Genomic DNA, 21,102 nt, shown 5'->3' with positions numbered 1-21,102 from the left:
TACAAATTTGCTCAAAGAGCAAGATAATGAATAATGGGAAGGGCTACTATTTTTGTAATAAATTGAAGTCACGCACAGCAGCTAGAGAGAGGAAAAGTACTTTTGTGTTCTGTGCTGTCAGACCTTTTATGTATTGTATGTCTTTATTTATATAGCGCCAAAAGTGTACTCCGCGCTTCATAAAGAATACAGTACAGGGAAGTTTAATACAATAAGCACCGCAAACTCAGACAATAGGAAAGGAAATCCCTGCCCCGAAGAGCTTACAATCTAAGTGGTATGATGGGAGACTTACATAGACAGCAGGTGAGGGAATAAGTGCTGTAGATGGCAGTGCTTGGTCACAATGTGTGGTAGGAGTGACTGTGGGTGTGGGACAATCACGGGAGGCTATTGGGATGCTTAAGTTGTGGGGCAAGTTTTAAGGTTGGTCAGGATTAAATCAGAAGGTTAACACCATTTGCATGGGAGGAGATGGCAAGGAGGTGTGGGTGAGAGCAGGTATATTTATGTCTGGGTTCAGGATTAGGGGAGATCCCCAGCAGCCGGAAGGAGTAGAAAGACGGTGTGAATAGAGGATTTGTGGGGGTAATTTTTATTGAGGGGTAAGGAAGATGTGTATAAATAATGATGCAGTGTATGGGCACAGACATAGGTGGGGGGAAGGAGAGATGAAGAAATTTGGCTAGGAGGGGAGTGGGGAAGTTGGAGAGAACAGAAACGTTTACAAAGGAGTGAGGAGACATTAAACAGAAAAAGCAGTAGGGAGGGCATACAGTAGTGAGATGCAGGAGGAGAGACTAAACCAGGTATAGGAGGATAGGAAGAGTACAAATTATCACAGCATTTAGAAAGAAAAGTTCTCACAGTTACAAGGTTGTAGTAGTTTTTGAAGTGCAGAGTACAGATCTTCCTGTAGTATTCAACTCCAATTCTAACTCCAGTATTAATTCCACAGACACTTTATGTGACACAGCCATATGGCTCACAGCCAAGATAGACTGTCTTAAATACACTACAGCACATTCACTTGACTAACAATTAAGGGAGGGGTCTGCCTATTCAGCTCGTACCAGGTAGATGTTAAATAAAGATCAATGTGAAGTAAGACCATGAATGGCCAGAACATTGAACTTAATTGATGGACACAATGACATGGTAATAAATAGGCACTGTACCTCCCCCCTACCCCCCAGCAACCAGAATACTCTGTAAAGTGTATTCTCCAATATCCCCATGTCTCCTGGATTCATAGAAAATACCTCTTTATTCATCTTGAACCATTGATAATTTACTAGGGGATGCCCAGTTGCTGTGCAGCACAGCTTCACCAGTTGTCCAGATAAAACTGCCATTGAATCGGGTTGCACAACAACTTTTATTCCTAGAACATAGAAAACAGGGTTACTGAATTGTTCATGCAGAATGTCTTTCTTACTAAAGAGAAAAAGCAAACAAGTATGCACCGAATACAATCAACTATACAGAAAACAAAAGTTGTATAACGGAGTGCGCATGAACTAAAAAAAGAATTTCATATCTTACAGAACAAGACCTGCTCTGGTTTTCTGAATAATTGTACAAATAAAAAAAAAACAGCGCAACGTTTTGGTCACTAACGTTGATGCAATAAACCAAACACAATCCTGAATGATAGCACTGTCTTTAATGTTCTGTTGCCTTAGTTACTATGGCATAAGATTGCTAGGATGTCATGTCCATTTATAGCATTTGGTTATTGCCACATGCTGTAGGTTGCAAACTGGTCTATAAATGCTAATTGAGATCCAGTTAGAAGAGATGCCAGAAATCTGCTAAACTCATAAAACAAGGAGTAGTGAAGTGGCAATATCAATACTTTAAATCCTGGAATAGTTACTTTTATCTACTCCTGCGCCAGGCACTTCTTGTGAGCTCTATGGGGGCCATGTATTTTTTGGCAAAAACTTGGTGCTTTCCAAGCTCAATTTCAATTGCGCTTGTGTAGGGCCGCCAACATATATCATGGGGCCCAGGACAAATTAAAGTAGCAGGGCCCCTCCCCCCCAGTTAATTCCACCAGCCATGGAGCGCTTGGGGTCTCTGAGGGGGGTGGTATTGAGATGTGGGGGGGGGAGGATATGGAAGCGGGAAGGAGAGTGGGTGTGGGAGAGGGAAGGAGAGTGGGGAAGGTAAGGAGAAGAAGGGGGAGGTTGTTTAGGAGGGGAGGATGGGGGGCTGAAGTGGGATGAGAGAGAGGGGAGGGTGGGAGAGAGAAAATGGAGGGTGGGAGAGAGAAAAGGGAGGGTGGGAGAGAGAGAAGAGGCGGGGGGGTGATTGAGAGAGAGGGAGGGGGAGAGGGAAATGTCCAGTGCTTGGTGTACAGATCTTATGTTCCAAAAATAGGAAAAAGTGGTCTAAAAATCATGCGTCAAATTCAAGTTGGCATAAGCCTTAAAAGGACTTAATAGTATGCTACAGTATGTAAAAATGTATTTGGCGCAGCACGGATGTTTTATTTTATAGGTTAAAAATGTACAGGCATACCCCGCATTAACGTACGCAATGGGCCCGGAGCATGTATGTAAAGCGAAAAAGTACTTAAAGTGAAGCACTACCTTTTTCCCACTTATCGATGCATGTACTGTACTGCAATCATCATATATGTGCATAACTGATGTAAATAACGTATGTGTAACAGGCTCTATAGTCTCCCTGCTTGCGCACAGCTTCGGTACAGGTAGGGAGCCGGTATTGCTGTTCAGGACATGATGACAGGCGCATGCGTGAGCTGCCTTTTGCCTATTGGGCGATATGTAATTACTCGCGAGTGTACTTAAAGTGAGTGTCCTTAAACCGTGGTATGCCTGTATTGCTTTCCAAATATGGCTATTATAAATAATATTAAACTATAACAAGTTATAAATCAAGGAAAACACACATTTATATTTTAATATAAATTGTATCAACCAGGTATTTAACATGAGGGATGTGCCAAAAATACTTTGAAGTCTTCATACATATGTAGCCAGGGTCCCTCCGGTCCCCCTGTCTCCCGGTTATTTCCCGCTTACGTGTGTGCTGCTGCGGGGGTGAGCGCGTCGCCGGGGGCTCCCGGCGACAACAGTGGCAGAGCGCCGCCATCTTTATTCTGTCCGCGTGTGCGCGGAGGCTCGCACATGCTCGGAGGCTCGCACATGCGCAGACACGATGCGGCGGCCATTACAGGGAGTGAGAAGTGGCAGAAGTGGCGCTCCATAGTCAGGGACATTCCACAGTTCGCACATGCGCAGTTAGCAACTGTGTTTAATGTTAAAGAGCTCTGCAAAGGACTACAACACCCAGCAGCCTCTGGGGACTGCCCTATGATCTCTTACTACTGTGAAGGGGAGGGGAAGGGGGGTGAAGGGCAGGGGGAGGGGGTGAAGGGCAGGGGGTGGGGGGTGAAGGGCAGGGGGAGGGGGGTGAAGGGCAGGGGGGGAGTGAAGGGCAGGGGGAGGGGGGTGAAGGGCAGGGGGAGGGGGTGAGGGGTGAAGGGCAGGGGGAGGGGTGGGGGGCGAAGGGCAGGGGGAGGGGGTGGGGGGCGAAGGTTACCCCCTTGGCCACAGTTAGGCCCAAATCCCCTTCAGGTTGTGGCTGCTCTAGGGAAGGCCTCTTAGGTAGAGACTTTGCCCTGTTAGCAGTCAGCTTAGTCAGGGACACAGCTGCAGTGCTGTGTGCTCTGAGCAAAGAAGGGTCAGTGTTGCAGTGAATCATTCTCTGCAGAGCAGAGACAGAGACTGTCTAAGCAGTGAGCTCGCTCAGAAGGAGAAGGACGCCAGCGCTGAGGCAACGACGCTGGACATAGACGGGTTCTTTTCCATTGTTCTGCGGTACCCGGTTGCAGGAGCACCGGGTAGGTATTATCCAAATCACCAAGTGCACCACCTATACACTTCATCTTAGTGGGCATCGCTGTCCCACACGTGGGTGGGGTTGTGGGACTCTTGGGACTTTGGGAATACAGTGTGGGGTTAAGGCCCTGCGAGGCTGAGGATAGTTGTGCTTAGTAGTGTTACAGGGTGACACTGAAGTTATGTACTGTTGATGTCATATTGTTGATGCATGTGTATAGTGTTTATCTGCCCATATAGTAAACCTGTGTTATATATACACCTTTGGTGTATGTGGTTAATATATGTGGGTCCTGTGTAGGGGACATTCTACACTCCTCGAATCCTGCACAGGTGGAGGTGGAGTATGTAAGATTGTTCCAGAGGATTCACCCCAGGCTCTCACTGGCGGAGGCTCAGGCCTCTTGTGAGCCTAACAGGTAAAAGCATCACACACCTGGTAACATACATATAGTTTCCCCTCACATGCACCCTATCTGTGATTGGGGGTGGAGGAATATGCGTTACACATACAACACACGGTTTTGGAAGGTTTGTATTACTTTTAGCACTGGAATTTTTTTGCAACACAATTTTGAAAAATGATGTTAGTACATAGGCCCCTATGAAGAAGGAATCAGCCCTATGTAAGAAACAAAAATGATTACTCAATGCGACCTCTACACTGTATAAAGCTACCTAGATGAAGAAATAATATCTACCGAAATTGCAATGTATATTTTAAGTAGAGAGGTCATTTTTGTAATTGTTAAATCTATAGTAATCTTATTACTGCATTAGTTTCAATGCATAGATGACCTTGGATTGTATAACAGAATCCCTTAATAAGCTTCTCAATATACTGTAGATCTTATTACATGGACCAGAAACGTACACAATGTGACCTTGAAAAACTTTCCATGATGTTCAATAATATCCTAGACATGTGATATTTGCATGTTTGCATTCTATATTTATAATGACCTATTGGGTATCTCTTAGTCATTTCTAAGTATCTCAAATATTTTATAGCACCTAAATGTAAATATTTACCAATCTTTCTAAAACTATTACAACTAGTAATGCTTCAATCATGGTTTTGTCTAATATAAATTCACGTTTTAAAGTAGAATTGAAGTAGATAAACATTTACTGGAGAACATAAATGAATTTGCAGATACGATACTGTATCTTTCCAAGTTAGTCATAGATATATTTTTTACACTGTCTTTTAAGATATGACATGCCAACGTTTTGGCCGAGTTCGGGACCCATGAGAAGTTTGCCCTTTCTTCACAAAAAGAAAAAAAAGAAACATTTGCACAATTTTAAAAGTTCGCAAGCAACTGACAAACTCAATGCCGAAGATATGTCTACCAACAGAGAAAGACCTTTGTTTAGTGTTTAGATTCACTGGTAAAATTTGGCAGTTTCACTACAGCTTAGACAAGTTCCAGCAAATGTTAGAATTGTTTGAAACGTTCCAGCGAAACAATGAAGCAGCGAATCTCAGCAAGTTTACAAAACTCTAGTCTTCTGTGAGCAGGAAGGTTCAACACAGGAAACATACTGTATGCACTCATTAGGTGTGCGAATTACAGTACAACACAGCAGGGAGTCTTCAAGAGGTACCAGGTAGTGGTCCAATAATGACACGTTAACAAATGCTCAGCTGTGGCGATGTCAAAAGATTATACATCCAGTGAGAATGAAGCAGGATATGCAATAAAGGTACGGTAGTTATTTTAACTCATGTTCTTCTTTCCAGTTTATTTTATAAAATTACCTTAGAACAGGGGTGCGCAAACTATGGGGTGCAAGATTTTTTGTAGGGGCCGCCGGGAGAGGAGGATGAGCGGAGCAGGGCGGTGGCATTGGAGGGCAGTGGCGGGAGAAGAGGATGGAGGAGGGGATGGAGGATCGGCAGAACAGAGGAGTTGTGCGGCGAGAGCGAAGCCAAAGGAGGAGTATGACTAGGAAGGAGCATGCTCCAGCAGTCCAACTCAGAAGTCTTCAATGACTTCTGGTGTCTGCCGATGCTACAGCACTCCCCCCCCCCCCAAGCCGTCCAACTCCTCTGCCGTCCTGATTTGCTCCCGCTGCACAACTCCTATGCCACCCTGCTCCGCTCTGGCGGTCCTCCATCCTCTTCTCCCACTGCCCTCCTCTGTCACCACCACCTTGCTCCGACAGTCCTGATCTCCCGCGGTCCTCCTCCACCAAAGCCAGGTAAGCATTGTTATGGGGGTGAGAGAGGGGAAGAGGGATGAGAGGAGAGGGGTGAGAGAAGAGGAGGAGGAGGGGGAGGGTAAGAGAGAGATTCTGGATGAGGTAGGGAGAGAAAATGGAGGAAGAGGAGATGAGGAGGAGACGAGATGACAGGGCGAGAGAGGGGAAGAGGAAGGGGAGGGGAGAAGAGGATGCATTAGGAGTTGAAATAATTTAAAAAAAATTGCAGTCAGTATTATCTTTTTATACTACTACACTGATTTATTTTAAAAACCCGCTGATTTATTTAAAAAACCCATATAAAATTTGTCATGTTTGCTGTTTTAAAAATGTTGAAATATGCAAGTATTTTTACTTATTTGTATTCACATTTATATTATACTAGCTGATATACCTGGTGTTGCCCGGGATTGCAGGAGCGGGAAGGGGGGGTGCGTGAAGGGTGGGGTGGGAAGGGGGGGGTGTGAAGGGCGGGGTGGGAAGGGGGTGTGTGTGAATGGCGGGGTGGGAAGGGGGGTTGCGTGAAGGGCAGGGTGGGTGCGTGAAGGGCGGGGGGTGGGTGCGTGAAGGGTGGGGGGGTGGGTGCGTGAAGGGCGGGGAAGGGTGGGTGCATGAAGGGCGGGGAGGAAGGGGGCGGGGGGTGAAGGGCGGGGAGGGGGGCGGGGTGTAAAGGGCGGGGAGGGGGAGGCAGGGGGGTGAAGGGCGGGGAGGATGGGGGGGTGAAGGGCGGGCGGGGAAGGTGGGGGGGTGAAGGGCATGGAGGGGGGTGAAGGGCGGGGAGGGGGTGGGGGGTGAAAGGCGGTGAGGGGGTGGGGGGTGAAGGGGGTGGGGGGGGTAAAGGGCAGGGGGAGGGGTGAAGGGCAGGGGGTGGGGGGTGAAGGGCAGGGGGTGGGGGGTGAAGGGCAGGGGGTTGGAGGGTGAAGGGCAGGGGGGGGTGAAGGGCAGGGGGAGGGGGTGGGGGTGAAGGGCAGGGGGAGGGGGTGGGGGCGAAGGGCAGGGGGAGGTGGTGGGGGGCGAAGGGCAGGGGGAGCGGGTGGGGGCGAAGGGCAGGGGGAGGGGGGCGAAGGGCAGGGGGAGGGTTTGGGGGGCGAAGGGCAGGAGTAGGGGGGAGGTGAAGGGCAGGGGTAGGGGGGATGAAGGGCAGGGGTAGGGGGGTGAAGGGCAGGGGTAGGGGGTGAAGGGCAGGGGTAGGGGGGTGAAGGGCAGGGGTAGGGGGGTGAAGGGCAGGGGTAGGGGGAGTGAAGGGCAGGGGTAGGGGGAGTGAAGGGCAGGGGTAGGGGGAGTGAAGGGCAGGGGTAGGGTGGGTGAAGGGCAGGGGTAGGGGGGTGAAGGGCAGGGGTAGGGGGGGTGAAGGGCAGGGGTAGGGGGGGGTGAAGGGCAGGGGTAGGGGGGGTGAAGGGTAGGGGGGTGAAGGGCAGGGGTAGGGGAGAAGGGCAGGGGTAGGGGGGGTGAAGGGCAGGGGTAAGGGGGGTGAAGGACAGGGGTGGGGGGGGGTGAAGGGCAGGGGTAGGGGGGGCGAAGGGCAGGAGTAGGGGGGGTGAAGGACAGGGGTAGGGGGGTGAAGGGCAGGGGTAGGGGGGTGAAGAGCAGGGTTAGGGGGGTGAAGGGCAGTGGTGTGGGGGTGAAGGGCAGGGGTAAGGTGGATGAAGGGCAGGGGTAGAGAGGGGGTGAAGGGCAGGGGTAGGGGGGGTGAAGAGCAGGGTTATGGGGGGTGAAGGGCAGGGGTAGGGGGGGTGAAGGGCAGGGGTAGGGGGGGTGAAGGGCAGGGGTAGGGGGGGTGAAGGGCAGGGGTAGGGGGGGGGTGAAGGGCAGGGGTAGGGGGGTGCGTGAAGGGTGGGGTGGGAAGGGGGGTGCGTGAATGACGGGGTGGGAAGGGTGGGTGCGTGAAGGGCGGGGGGGTGGGTGCATGAAGGGCGGGGGGGGTGGGTGCGTGAAGGGCGGGGAGGGGGGTGGGTGCGTGAAGGGCGGGGAGGGGGGGCAGGGGGTGAAGGGCGGGGAGGGGGGGCAGGGTGTGAAGGGCGGGGAGGGGGAGGTGGGGGGGTGAAGTGCAGGGAGGGTGGGGGGGTGAAGGGTGGGGAGGGTGGGGGGGTGAAGGGCGGGGAGGGTGGAGGGGTGAAGGGCAGGGAGGGGGGTGAAAGGCAGGGAGGGGGGTGAAAGGCGGGGAGGGGGTGGGGGGTGAAAGGCGGGAAGGGGGTGGGGGGTGAAGGGTGGGGAGGGGGTGGGGGGTGAAGGGGGTGGGGGGTGAAGGGGGTGGGGGGGGGGTAAAGGGCAGGGGGAGGGGGGGTGAAGGGTGGGGAGGGGGTGGGGGGTGAAGGGGGTGGGGGGTGAAGGGGGTGTGGGGGGTAAAGGGCAGGTGGAGGGGGGTGAAGGGCAGGGGGTGGGGGGTGAAGGGCAGGGGGAGGGGGTGGGGGCAAAGGGCAGGGGGAGGGGGTGGGGGGCGAAGGGGAGGGGGGCGAAGGGCAGGGGGAGGGGGTGGGGGGCGAAGGGCGTGGGGGGCGAAGGGCAGGAGTAGGGGGGAGGGGAAGGGCAGGGGTAGGGGGGATGAAGGGCAGGGGTAGGGGGGATGAAGGGCAGGGGTAGGGGGGGTGAAGAGCAGGGGTAGGGGGGTGAAGGGCAGGGTTAGGGGGTGAAGGGCAGGGGTAGGGGGGGTGAAGGGCAGGGGTTGGGGGAGTGAAGGGCAGGGGTAGGGGGAGTGAAGGGCAGGTGTAGGGTGGGTGAAGGGCAGGGGTAGGGGGGGTGAAGGGCAGGGGTAGGGGGGTGAAGGGCAGGGGTAGGGGGGGTGAAGGGCAGGGGTAGGGGGGGTGAAGGGCAGGGGTAGGGGGGGTGAAGGGCAAGGGTAAGGGGGGTGAAGGACAGGGGTGGGGGGGGGTGAAGGGCAGGGGTAGGGGGGGGCGAAGGGCAGGAGTAGGGGGGGTGAAGGACAGGGGTAGGGGGGTGAAGGGCAGGGGTAGGGGGGTGAAGAGCAGGGTTAGGGGGGTGAAGGGCAGTGGTGTGGGGGTGAAGGGCAGGGGTAAGGGGGATGAAGGGCAGGGGTAGAGAGGGGGTGAAGGGCAGGGGTAGGGGGGGTGAAGAGCAGGGTTAGGGGGGGTGAAGGGCAGGGGTAGGGGGGGTGAAGGGCAGGGGTAGGGGGGGTGAAGGGCAGGGGTAGGGGGGGTGAAGGGCAGGGGTAGGGGGGGTGAAGGGCAGGGGTAGGGGGGGGTGAAGGGCAGGGGTAGGGGGGTGCGTGAAGGGTGGGGTGGGAAGGGGGGTGCGTGAATGACGGGGTGGGAAGGGTGGGTGCGTGAAGGGCGGGGGGGTGGGTGCGTGAAGGGCGGGGAGGGGGGTGGGTGCGTGAAGGGCGGGGAGGGGGGGCAGGGGGTGAAGGGCGGGGAGGGGGGGCAGGGTGTGAAGGGCGGGGAGGGGGAGGTGGGGGGGTGAAGTGCAGGGAGGGTGGGGGGGTGAAGGGTGGGGAGGGTGGGGGTGAAGGGCGGGGAGGGTGGGGGTGAAGGGCGGGGAGGGTGGAGGGGTGAAGGGCAGGGAGGGGGGTGAAAGGCGGGGAGGGGGTGGGGGGTGAAAGGTGGGAAGGGGGTGGGGGGTGAAGGGTGGGGAGGGGGTGGGGGGTGAAGGGGGTGGGGGGTGAAGGGGGTGGGGGGGGGGTAAAGGGCAGGGGGAGGGGGGTGAAGGGTGGGGAGGGGGTGGGGGGTGAAGGGGGTGGGGGGTGAAGGGGGTGTGGGGGGTAAAGGGCAGGGGGAGGGGGGTGAAGGGCAGGGGGTGGGGGGTGAAGGGCAGGGGGAGGGGGTGGGAGCAAAGGGCAGGGGGAGGGGGTGGGGGGCGAAGGGCAGGGGGAGGGGGGCGAAGGGCAGGGGGAGGGGGTGGGGGGCGAAGGGCGTGGGGGGCGAAGGGCAGGAGTAGGGGGGAGGGGAAGGGCAGGGGTAGGGGGGATGAAGGGCAGGGGTAGGGGGGGTGAAGGGCAGGGGTAGGGGGGTGAAGGGCAGGGTTAGGGGGTGAAGGGCAGGGGTAGGGGGGGTGAAGGGCAGGGGTTGGGGGAGTGAAGGGCAGGGGTAGGGGGAGTGAAGGGCAGGTGTAGGGTGGGTGAAGGGCAGGGGTAGGGGGGGTGAAGGGCAGGGGTAGGGGGGTGAAGGGCAGGGGTAGGGGGGTGAAGGGCAGGGGTAGGGGGGGTGAAGGGCAGGGGTAGGGGTGAAGGGCAGGGGTAGGGGTGAAGGGCAGGGGTAGGGGTGAAGGGCAGGGGTAGGGGGGGTGAAGGGCAGTGGTAGGGGGGGTGAAGGGCAGGGGTAGGGGGGGTGAAGGGCAGGGGTAGGGGGGGGTGAAGGGCAGGGGTAGGGGGTGAAGGGCAGGGGTAGGGGGGGAAGAGCAGGGTTAGGGGAGTGAAGGGCAGTGGTGTGGGGGTGAAGGGCAGGGGTAGGGGGGATGAAGGGCAGGGGTAGAGAGGGGGTGAAGGGCAGGGGTAGGGGGGGTGAAGGGCAGGGGTAGGGGGGGTGAAGGGCAGGGTTAGGGGGGGTGAAGGGCAGGGGTAGGTGGGGTGAAGGGCAGAGGTAGGGGGGGTGAAGGGCAGGGGTAGGGGGGGTGAAGGACAGGGGTAGGGAGGGTGAAGGACAGGGGTAGGGGGGTGAAGGGCATGGGTAGGGGGGGTGAAGGGCAGGGGTAGGGGGGGTGAAGGGCAGGGGTGAAGGGCAGGGGTAGGGGTGAAGGGCAGGGGTAGGGGTGAAGGGCAGGGGTAGGGGGGGTGAAGGGCAGGGGTAGGGGGGGGGGGAAGGCAGGGGTAGGGGGGGTGAAGGGCAATGGTGGGGGGGGGGGGTGAATGGCAGGGTTAGGGGGGGTGAAGGGCAGGGTTAGGGGGTGATGGGCAGGATTAGGGGGGTGAAGGGTAGGGGGGGTGAAGGGCAGGGGTGGGGGGTGAAGGGCACGGGTGTGGTGGGTGAAGGGCAGGGGTGGGGGTGAAGGGTTTGAAGTTTGCTCACCCTTCCTTGCCTTAGAAGACTACTAAACATACTTTAGGTGATTCAGAAAATGTACTAATTAAGGGAAATGTCCCAAATAAGAGTTGGAAAATGTGTAGTGTACAGTGTATCTGTGGGGATTGATTCCTATTTGCCGGCCTTGTTTGTGTTCTGCCCGACAATACCATATACTAGATGAGATGCACTAAACTGCAGGATCGGGAGGCACAGTACTCCTTTAGTTTTGCAATCTGCTCACGGTACAAGCCCTGTGCTTCTGCTATTCCACTGCTGCTCACTGCGGCTCCATAAAGATAGCTGCAATATTACAAATCTGACCTTGGGGTCTGAGAAGGTGAATAGCATCAGATTGGCCCATGGTTTGTAAAAACTCTGTCAGTTCCTTTGTGTTGCATCCTCTGTCCCCCATTAATCTCAGCAAACTTCGACTGGGGCTGCCTTCTGAATCCATCACTTTGAGAGAACATTGATGCAGCTCCAGAGAACTGGAAGAAAAAGGTGTTATTAATAATGATGGGCATGTTCGTGGTAATGAAACCCAAACTTCGTGAATTTGGACATTCAAGATGAACAGTTCTCAAACTTCAAAGTTTGGTTCAATCTCTGAATTGAACTTTGGAACAAATTTTTGAATACAGTACAAACGAAATACAAACCTAAAACCATGGAAGGTTTATTCTCTGATTAATTATTTTTGTTGTTTACATTTTTGGTGGGCTTTTTTTTAATAGAAATCGTTACATTTTTTTTGTTGTGCTTTTTAAACTTAAACTTTCCCCAAAAGTTTCAACGTTTGAAAAAGATTGACAACAAATAAAAATACCACTTGTGAGCACATTCACATGGCTCAGACAGGTCTCAAACCCTGCCTTTCACCATCATCTCTTAGCATACTGTACAGTGCTTCCACTGCAGCCAGGGATTCTGGGAAATGACATGCAAATGTGCACTTTTGCTTCTAATTCAATTATTAAAAAGTTGTCACTTTTTTACCCAGAATAATTTATTTATAAAGATTGAGCAAATGTAAAAAAGCATTAAAAAAAATATATATCTTTTCACATACCGGTATATTTTTGAATGTAAAGCTAAAACCAATCGACTTTTGGCAAAATTATTTTAAAAACCAACAATGAAAGTGCTCAACTTTAGTTATCTATATCAGTTATTTATATAAAGGTTCAAGCACAGAATGAAACACAGTGTAGAAATAAGAATGAAAGACTGTAATTATGTTACTACTCTGATTAACAACGCTTAATGTAACTGTATAAAACAAACCCAGAGTTTAATTTAAATTTACTTAAGTGTTTCATGTGCTTGGTAAATGAAATATACATACTTAAAGCATACGTACGTTAACATTTGCAGTTTACAGAAACTATACTGTACATAAAATAAGGGAACCTTTCTGATCTTTTTCACTGAAAACCATTATATAGATAATACAGTAGCGACATATCTTATTGCACTAAATACCGGCGGCATGCCGGGATCTGCCCCAGCTGCCGCCAGTAATGCACGCGCGCCGCCGCGTTTCCCCACTCACCCCCCCTCCTCCATCGCGCGCAATTTACACACCCTTCCGGACCCCTGTACCCCATCTGCTCTGCCACTCTGCTTCCCCGAACCCCCGCTTACCTTAATTTCATCTCCAGGGGTGTCGGGGAAGCCTGGGGAAGCCGGGGAAGACGGGGAAGACGGGCGCGCCTGTGACTGTGACGTCACAGTGCGCCGCCACGCGCCGCGGCTACCCGCTTCCCAGCCACATACAGCCAGCGGCTTTTGCTCGAATAAGAGCTGCCGCTGCTGTATGCCTTTAAACATGTGGGAGTACTTTTCTTCCAAGAGGACTATGGATATGTGTGTATCTTTATTTATATAGCGCCATCCAGGTACATAGCACTTTTATATACATGTTACATAATATTATAACAATGGGATTAATCCCTTCAAACAAAAACAACAGGAAAAGAGCTTACACTCTAAGTGGTAAGTGGGGAGAATTTACAGAGATAGTAGGAGGGTGTTCTGGTAAGTGCGTCTGCAAGGGGTCAAGGTCAGTGCATATGTGATGTATAGTATCAGCCAGCGGAGGTACCCACATGCAGGGCTGGCGTGATGGTGGTGCCGTCCGTGCCTGTGCACCGAGCCCCGCTCTCTCCGCCATGACAATTAAACTGATTGGTGGGTACGGGTGAGGGGCCTCTATAACTCTTACCTTCTCCGGCGGCATTGCCATGACAATAGGACGTCATGACACCATGCAGCATCACGTTAATATGACAACCGGACGCCCTGTGGTGTCGCATTGCCATAACAATGTGACGCCTCAGGGCTCTGCAACATCATTTGACGTTGCAGAGACATAATGAATGGACCATGCAGGAGGAGATGCCACCAGAGAAGGTAAGAGTTGAGGCCCCGCACCTGTCCCTGCACCGAGCACCACAAACATCCTAGCGAGCCCTACCCATATGCTTCTTTAAAGAGGTGTGTTTTAAGAAAGATCCTGGAGTTGGAAAGAGAGGATGCCAGTTGGATATTGAGGGGAAGGGCATTGAAGAGGTGTGGGGCAGTGAGTGTACAGGTGTAAGGTGGGAGAGGGCTTTTGATACCAAAGGGATAGAGGGAAGACATCCTTGAGCAATACGCAAGAGTCAGGTAGGTTTATAGCAAGAAATTAGGGCTGTAATGTAAGGAGGGGCAGAAAAGTGTAAAGCCTTAAATGTGAGGAGAATTGTATGTGTAATACGGGATTTGATAGGAAGCCAGGAAGAGGGATTTCAGCGGGAGAGATGCTTAGACAGATTTAGAAGAGAGTAAAGTGACCCTCTACAATCTGGCTTCCGCACTGCTCACTCTACTGAAACAGCCCTCACTAAAATAACTATTGACTTCCTTGCGGCCAAAGACAGAGGTCATTACACTCTGCTCTCGTCCTCTCTGCAGAATTTGATACTGTGGACCACCCTCTTCTCCTTCACATTCTCTATACTCTTAGTATTCGTAACAAAGCTCTATTCTGGATCTCCTCTTACCTCTCCCATCGTACTTTCATTTTCTCTTTTGCCAACACCTCCTCCTTCTCTTCTATCAATCTCTCTGTGGAGGTATCTTAAGGGCTCTGTCCTGGGACCTCTCTTTTCTCTTTACACACTTTCTCTAGGTGACCAAATGACTCTCTTGTGTTCAAATATCACCTCTATGCTGATGACACACAAATATACTTTTCAGCCCCTAACCTTTCATCTGCTGTACAGAATAAAGTTTCTGAATGTCTCTCTGCTATATAATCCTGGATGCCCCTCCGCCGACTTAAACTTAACATGGCAAAAACAGAGCTCCTCGTACGTCCTCCCAAACCTGGCCCTACTACCTCCTTCCACATTCACCCAGTAGCCCAAGCACGCGGCCTAGGGGTCACACTCAACTCCTCTCACATTCAAATGGTAGCTAAAACCTGTAGAGTTTTTTCCTCTGTGATATTACAAAGACGCCCTTTCCTCTGTTGCTCAACTGCAAAAAAACTCTGACACAGACCCTCATTCTCTCCCGTCTCGACTACTGTAACCTCCTGCTGTCCGGCCTTCCTGCCTATCACCTGTCTCCCCTACAATCTATCCTAAATGCTGCTGCCAGAATCACTCTACTATTTCCGAAATATGTCTCAGCGTCGCCCTTGCTGAAATCCCTCTCCTGGATTCCTATGAAATCCCGTATCACACACTCAATTCTCCTCCTCACTGTTAAAGGGTTACACTCTTCTGCTCCTCCTTACCTCCCCTTCCCTCTCATCAACTTTAGGGGCCTCAGCCCTCCCTGCCTGACCAACTTTAGGGCACCAACCCCCTTCCCCACACTCCCCAACTTTAGGGGAGCCAATCCAACCCCCTGGCTTACCAACTTTAGGGGCCTGGGTCAAAAATTAATTCCTGGGCCACAGGAAAACTGTTGGCTTCCCTGGCCTTAGGGGTGCTGGGCGGTCTAATGTATGAAAGAAAGTGCCACTAAGGAGGCAAAGTTGCCGGTCACTGCTCTGCTCTCCGAAATCATACCCGACAATGCCTTGTGTTGTGCTTTACAATCTATATACAAATGGAAATGCAATTTGACCGGTAATTTAACTAAAATGCAGGCGATAATCCATAATTGATACAGATTTTGGACATACTTTTCTGTTTAAATTATGTATTATTCCCTGTGGTTATACTTTTTTTGTACGCTACAAGCCAGGTTGTTCAACAATGGCCTGTAAATTAGCAGGAATAATGCAGGCAGCAGTACACAGTAGGGGTGCGCAAACCGGGGGGCGAGATTCTCTGCGGGGGCACAGGGTTTACAGAGGCCCCGCGCGCTTCCCGGAAGCATTTCAATTAAATGCTGGGGAAGTAGGGAAGGCCTCTATATCTCTCTCTTACCTTGTTTCAGACGTCTTCCGATGACGCCAACGCGACGTCATGACGCCAGAACATCTGAGTTAACGTAAGGAGGGGGAGGGGCGCATGGTGAAGGGACAGCCGGCAGGGGTTCGCAGGGGAAAAAGATTGCGCTCCCCTGGTATACAGTGCCAATTAGAAAACACTTCTAGCTAGCCAAAAACAAAACATCATTGATTATCTTGATAATAGAGCCTTTTTGTCCCTGTTGATAGTTTAATACAGTATACTGTGAAACGAACCCACAAATGGGATACCAAATGAAAATATGTTCACTGGGTATGTTCAAAAATTACAAATCACAAAGAAATATAAAGCAAAATATATTGTGGGCTGCTGCTTGCATATAGTACATCTAACCCAGCGGTGGGCAACCCCAGTCCTCAAAGGCCACCAACAGGTCAGTTTTTAAGGATATCCAGGCTTCAGCACAGGTGGGTCAATCAATGACTCAGTCAACGACTTACACTCATTGAGCCACCTATGCTGAAGCAGGGATATCCTTAAAAAGTAACCTGTTGGTGGCCTTTGAGGACTGGATTTGGAAGCTCCTGCTGTAGAGCAAAGTAAACAGATAGGAGAAAAAAATCAAGGGTTTTAAGCAATAGGCAGACCTTATTTTTAGACAAAAGACACTTGGGTATTAACCCGTTGAGTACCGAGTCTCCTAAACCGCAGCACTATTGAATCTGCATGTGTCCCATAAAGCTTGGAGCTGACACCACTGATATATAAACCATACAGTCATTAGTAAGGAAAGCAGTGATAATGCAGGCAGTGGGCTGGTCAATCCATAGAGATACAGTGGAGCCTCTTCAAAGAAAAGACCCCAAAGTAAATCACATTGCGGTGCCAAGTAGCCTCACATCTGCCTAAAACATAACTGCATGTATTATTGTGTACTCACGACACCCGTTCTGCACTGTAGCTACAAGAACGCTCCGGTGGCCATCTCTGCTCCTCGTGGTGTCGGCGTGCTCCTATCCGGATATGACGTGTGAAGGGGAGGATTTGGTAACCGTGGTCACAGCACTCCACACAACCAACGCTTGGAAAAATTCAAAAAACTTTATTAAGCTCCACAGTGAGCATACATAACACCACTCTGACGCGTTTCGTCTATAGAAAGACTTTTTCAAAGAGTGAAGATCCCCACACAGTACCGGATCTTATATAGGAGATGACGTATACAATAGGCACCTCCCTAATTGGCAAGGGCCTCCCATATCTTTACACAAAGTCAGATTTGGACGTCATCCTAGTAAAGGGACCAAATACATATTACCCACATATATAAAACATAATAGACATACATAAACACCTATTACCAATAAAAAATTTGGGATTAAAAACAAAGACACTGTAATGCTCACATAGTATATAATCACATAATATATAATTAATAGAACAACACGAATTACATAATGTATCATATTAGAATCGGATGATGTGGATCAATCGTCTCCTGATGGATTTATAAACAATAGCATATATCCATATACACAAAGCATACCATATTCAGATCAGATTACAATATAAATTGAAATGCGATGTGGCAGAAGTCTTGTATGGCTTTTGTGTATATACTATGTCTGCCACATCGCATTTCAATTTATATTGTAATCTGATCTATTGTATACGTCATCTCCTATATAAGATCCGGTACTGTGTGGGGATCTTCACTCTTTGAAAAAGTCTTTCTATAGACGAAACGCGTCAGAGTGGTGTTATGTATGCTCACTGTGGAGCTTAATAAAGTTTTTTGAATTTTTCCAAGCGTTGGTTGTGTGGAGTGCTGTGACCACGGTTACCAAATCCTCCCCTTATTTTTAGACATAAGGGACTTTGTTGCAGTGAGATGTTTACTAAAAGAATGAAACACCAACAATGAACAGCACGTTACAAGATATCAGTCTTACAACCATACAGTAGGTCGTTATCCGGGTTGTAGCAAATGCAAGCACCACTGCCTCTGGAACGGAGCAATCCAAGCAGGAATTTTTCATTTTTTTACATAGGTTTGAAGCAGCGGGTCTCTGCTTCCGGAGATACCTACCTCCGAAGGGGTGGGTGCCAGTATCTCCCGCAAGTTTAAAGCTCGTATTCGAATAGGAAGCCGCACCGGATGACATCACAGCTTCATATTGGCCCACAGGGTACGGGAGCTTTGAAAAGCACCCATTACGTGAACCCCAACTAGCAAGACGCAGCAGCTACCAGCACCCCCCATGGAGGCAAGTATCTGCGGAAACAGGGGGTCCCCAGAGCTGAAATTAATGGGGTTCAGCTCCGGAGAAATCAAAAGGAAAAGAAAAACGTTCAGCTTGGATTGCCGCTCTAAATACCATATCTTATATACTATATTAGTGAAAGCACTGTATGCCTGTCTGGATGTCCGGTGTCCCTAGGGGAAATCTCATTGGTCCCTTGGGCCGCCCGCCCCCGCACACCTCTCATTGGCCTGAGGCGGAGTGACGACACACACACACACACACACACACACACACACACACACACACACACACACACACACACACACACGGTGGGGGGGGTGTTACATATGTAACGGGTTTTCCCCCCCCCCAATCTCACATTGGCCCGGGTACTTTAATAACCAACCCCCATTACGTGTGTGTTTGGTGGTGCACCTGCAGGCAACAGGGCTCCTGAGTCTCCCGCTGGATGATGTTAGGGGATGTCATCAGAACAGGCAGCTGAGGTAGTGGGTGCGAGTTCAACTTACATCATGTGCAGCGCCTCCACCTCATCAGGGTCTATGCTTCCGCAGGGAGATTGTCCTGGTGAGGAACTCCTTCTTGGTGGTGCCATCCACTGCGGAGTAACTTCACACTCACACAGTGGGGGTATCGTTAACAAGGTCATCTTTATTGTAGACGGTGATGTAGCAGACTGCCCCATGCAGCTGCCGGCTCTAGCCGCACATCTCTCCGTGCTGTCCTTTCGCCAGGTACGCCCTCCCGAATTGAAGTGGGATTCCCTCTTCTCCTAGGGAGATCCTCTCTGCGCCAGGTCCCTGGACACAGAGTGGCTTAGACAGGCTGATTGGTCAACCTGGACCTCTAGTTATGTCACTAGGGTCACAAAGTGTTCCTACAATCCCTTATGCAGGACAATACAACTTCCCAACAGCTTTCCACAGCTGCTCGAACACACTGTAACTAACTGTGTTGTGCCTTATATACTTCAGGAGGCAGGTGCATCCCTGATGTCACTATCCAGAGACTCAGAGCATACAGCCACTCCCCTCCATACATAGGGCACATCACCATTGGATGAGGGAAAACCTCCATAACTACTGCTGGCATACCTGTTCTTACCAGGACTTACTGCCAACAGAGAGGAAAGCAATATACCATTATTATGCATGGCTATATACTCCCCCTGGTGAATCCCCACCGTCCCGGCTGGGCCTAAATTTGGTGTACCTTGCTCCAGGAAACACTGAAAAAGAACACACAAACTTAGCGTTTAAACTTTGTCACATTCACATAATAATGACAGAACATCCGCTCACTGACCAGCAGTAAGCAGCAAAGGAAAAGGCAGACCACTCGTTAACGGACCTAATAGTAGTGCCGAGGGTCTGGTTTCTTCACCTCCCACCCCGCTGCATCATGGACAGTGACACTAAACTCTCGTGGCAATCCTCTCTCATTGCAGTACACCACCTTGTGCATATACACATTGCGCCCTATCTTCCAGACCCGCATGAGTTGGGAGACCCTCTGCTCAGCCTGGACTCCCGTAATGGCTCCTCCCTTATTAACGATATAGTACTCAATATCATTACGAAGCCACCTTTCTCTATTGTCCTCTATTTCCCTCATCAGAGGTTCGGGGACATATGGGTATTCCAGCCCGTGTGACCTTTTATATTTGGCTGCAATAGCCCATTCAGCTCGGCAAGCTCGGGTCAACTTAGTTTGCCCAGCCCTTCCTGGCAACACCCATGACAGTGGCTCATCTAACTCCACCGGATCATCTAACCCTTCATATCCCTTTGGGGTAATAAGACCTACTTTTATTCGGTCCCACCGTACTCGTAGCTCCTTGAGATAGGCCGCATCGTCAAAATCCCCAGGGGCCCACCAATGGTCAACCACCCCATCCCTTTCTAGAATAAAACGGATGCGGTCGATCCAGGTGACATATCCCTCATATAATGGTGCCCACCACCTAGTCTCCCGTACCTCCTCGGAGTTAGGTTCTAGTGGCTCCTCCTCATCATCAGGCCTGCCCGAGGATACCCCTGAAGTACCCTCAGATCGCGCAACCCTTTCCTTACGCTGAGACCAGTGTCTGCCCGCAATGCTCAGCGCACTATTGCTTTCACTAATTATCGACCCTCGTCGGGAAATCCTCCCTCCACCCTCCGATCCATCATCTGAAGTTCCCCAGTCCAGGCTTCCAGTCCGTTCTGTGATAGGACCCCGGGAATCCCCTGACATACCCAGACTAGAGGTAGATCCAAAGGAACAGGTGACAGGGACAGGGGTTTGAACTAGGGCCTTGGGGCTAACTTTGGGAATGGATTGGGTTGGGGGACGGGGCTGGATGGTAGGGTCCGGCAGGGTCACGGCCTGCTCCTCCACAACACCGGACTCACGTTCGCCACAATGTTCGCTCTGTCCTTCGGTAGTGGATCCCCTCGTTCTCCGGTTCGAACGCCCACTCCGTCTGTCCGTAGGGGATCGACTCCCATTGCTCGACCGTAGAGGCGCAATCGCCTCCCACTCGACACCGCTCAGGTCGTCCGGAACTGTCTCTGGATCCGCACGTGCTGCGACGCCATCTTGGGTTGGGTCCCCAAGCGAGACCTCTTCCTCCACGAGGATATCCGGCAACGTCCTTCTGCTGCGTGGTCCAGCCTGACCCTGGATCCGCTCTTCGTTCGCCTCCACCCCGGGATCTGCGGTAAGCACGGAGTTAGCCTACTGCTCCGCAACGTCGGGGTGGATCGACCTCCTTCCGACCCGCTAGTCACCACGGCAGTGGGACTCCGGTGATCGGGTTGTCGCAGCACTGGGGACACTCTACTCCGTGTCTCCACACCACGAGGTATAGCATCTCGCCACGGAATACCAGTAGTATGGTACTCCGCCAACAAGTCCTGTGTCTCGGCCAATCTGGCACACTCCTCATCCGAGGACTCTAATTTGCAGTTCGGTCGGGGTATTCCGGTAGGGGACCGTCTGTGGGCTCCTTTCCGGTCACCTCTCCGATGGTCGGCTTTCTCCATCTTGAGAAGTCGGCTCGACTCCTGCTCCGCGGGACCTGCACTCACATTCCACAGTGCACCCGGAAGATCCGCTGCCGATGTCGGGGTAGGATTTCTCATCCCCTCGGCTTGTACCGGCACAAAGGTGGTCATGGGCCACATATATTGTAATCCACAATGAGGGCATCGAGCCTCACTGCCCACAGCTCCGCCAGGCAGTCTGCACTGCAGGCAGAGACAGACCACTGTCTCCACACCCTTCTACTCGGATAATCAGGAAGCCTCCTGGGACCGAGTAGGGGTGGGTTGAGATCAAGGGACTCTGCTCCACTTTCTCCGCTTGCTCAGCCATGGTCACCAAAGGAAGCACTCGTCCTAGCGGTCTG

At 51.8% G+C, this 21,102-nt stretch overlaps 1 protein-coding gene across 4 annotated transcripts in view; it reads right to left on the bottom strand.

Annotated features, from left to right (window-relative positions):
* MALT1 (MALT1 paracaspase) overlaps nucleotides 1–21,102 on the bottom strand; it is a 99,450-nt gene that overhangs the window by 64,592 nt on the left and 13,756 nt on the right. For 3 of the 4 annotated variants that reach the window (XM_075587228.1, XM_075587235.1, XM_075587245.1), the window contains exons 2-3: nucleotides 11,357–11,523; nucleotides 1,263–1,384 (exon numbers count right to left, since the gene is read on the bottom strand). In XM_075587228.1, coding sequence (XP_075443343.1) covers nucleotides 1,263–1,384; nucleotides 11,357–11,523 — 289 coding nt within the window. The remainder of the gene's footprint in view (nucleotides 1–1,262; nucleotides 1,385–11,356; nucleotides 11,524–21,102) is intronic. The other variant, XM_075587255.1, reaches the window with a different exon arrangement.

Source organism: Ascaphus truei, chromosome 1 (genome assembly GCF_040206685.1).
Source record: "Ascaphus truei isolate aAscTru1 chromosome 1, aAscTru1.hap1, whole genome shotgun sequence".
Classification (NCBI taxonomy): Eukaryota; Metazoa; Chordata; class Amphibia; order Anura; family Ascaphidae; genus Ascaphus; species Ascaphus truei.
This window is presented reverse-complemented; position numbering and strand designations above follow the sequence as displayed.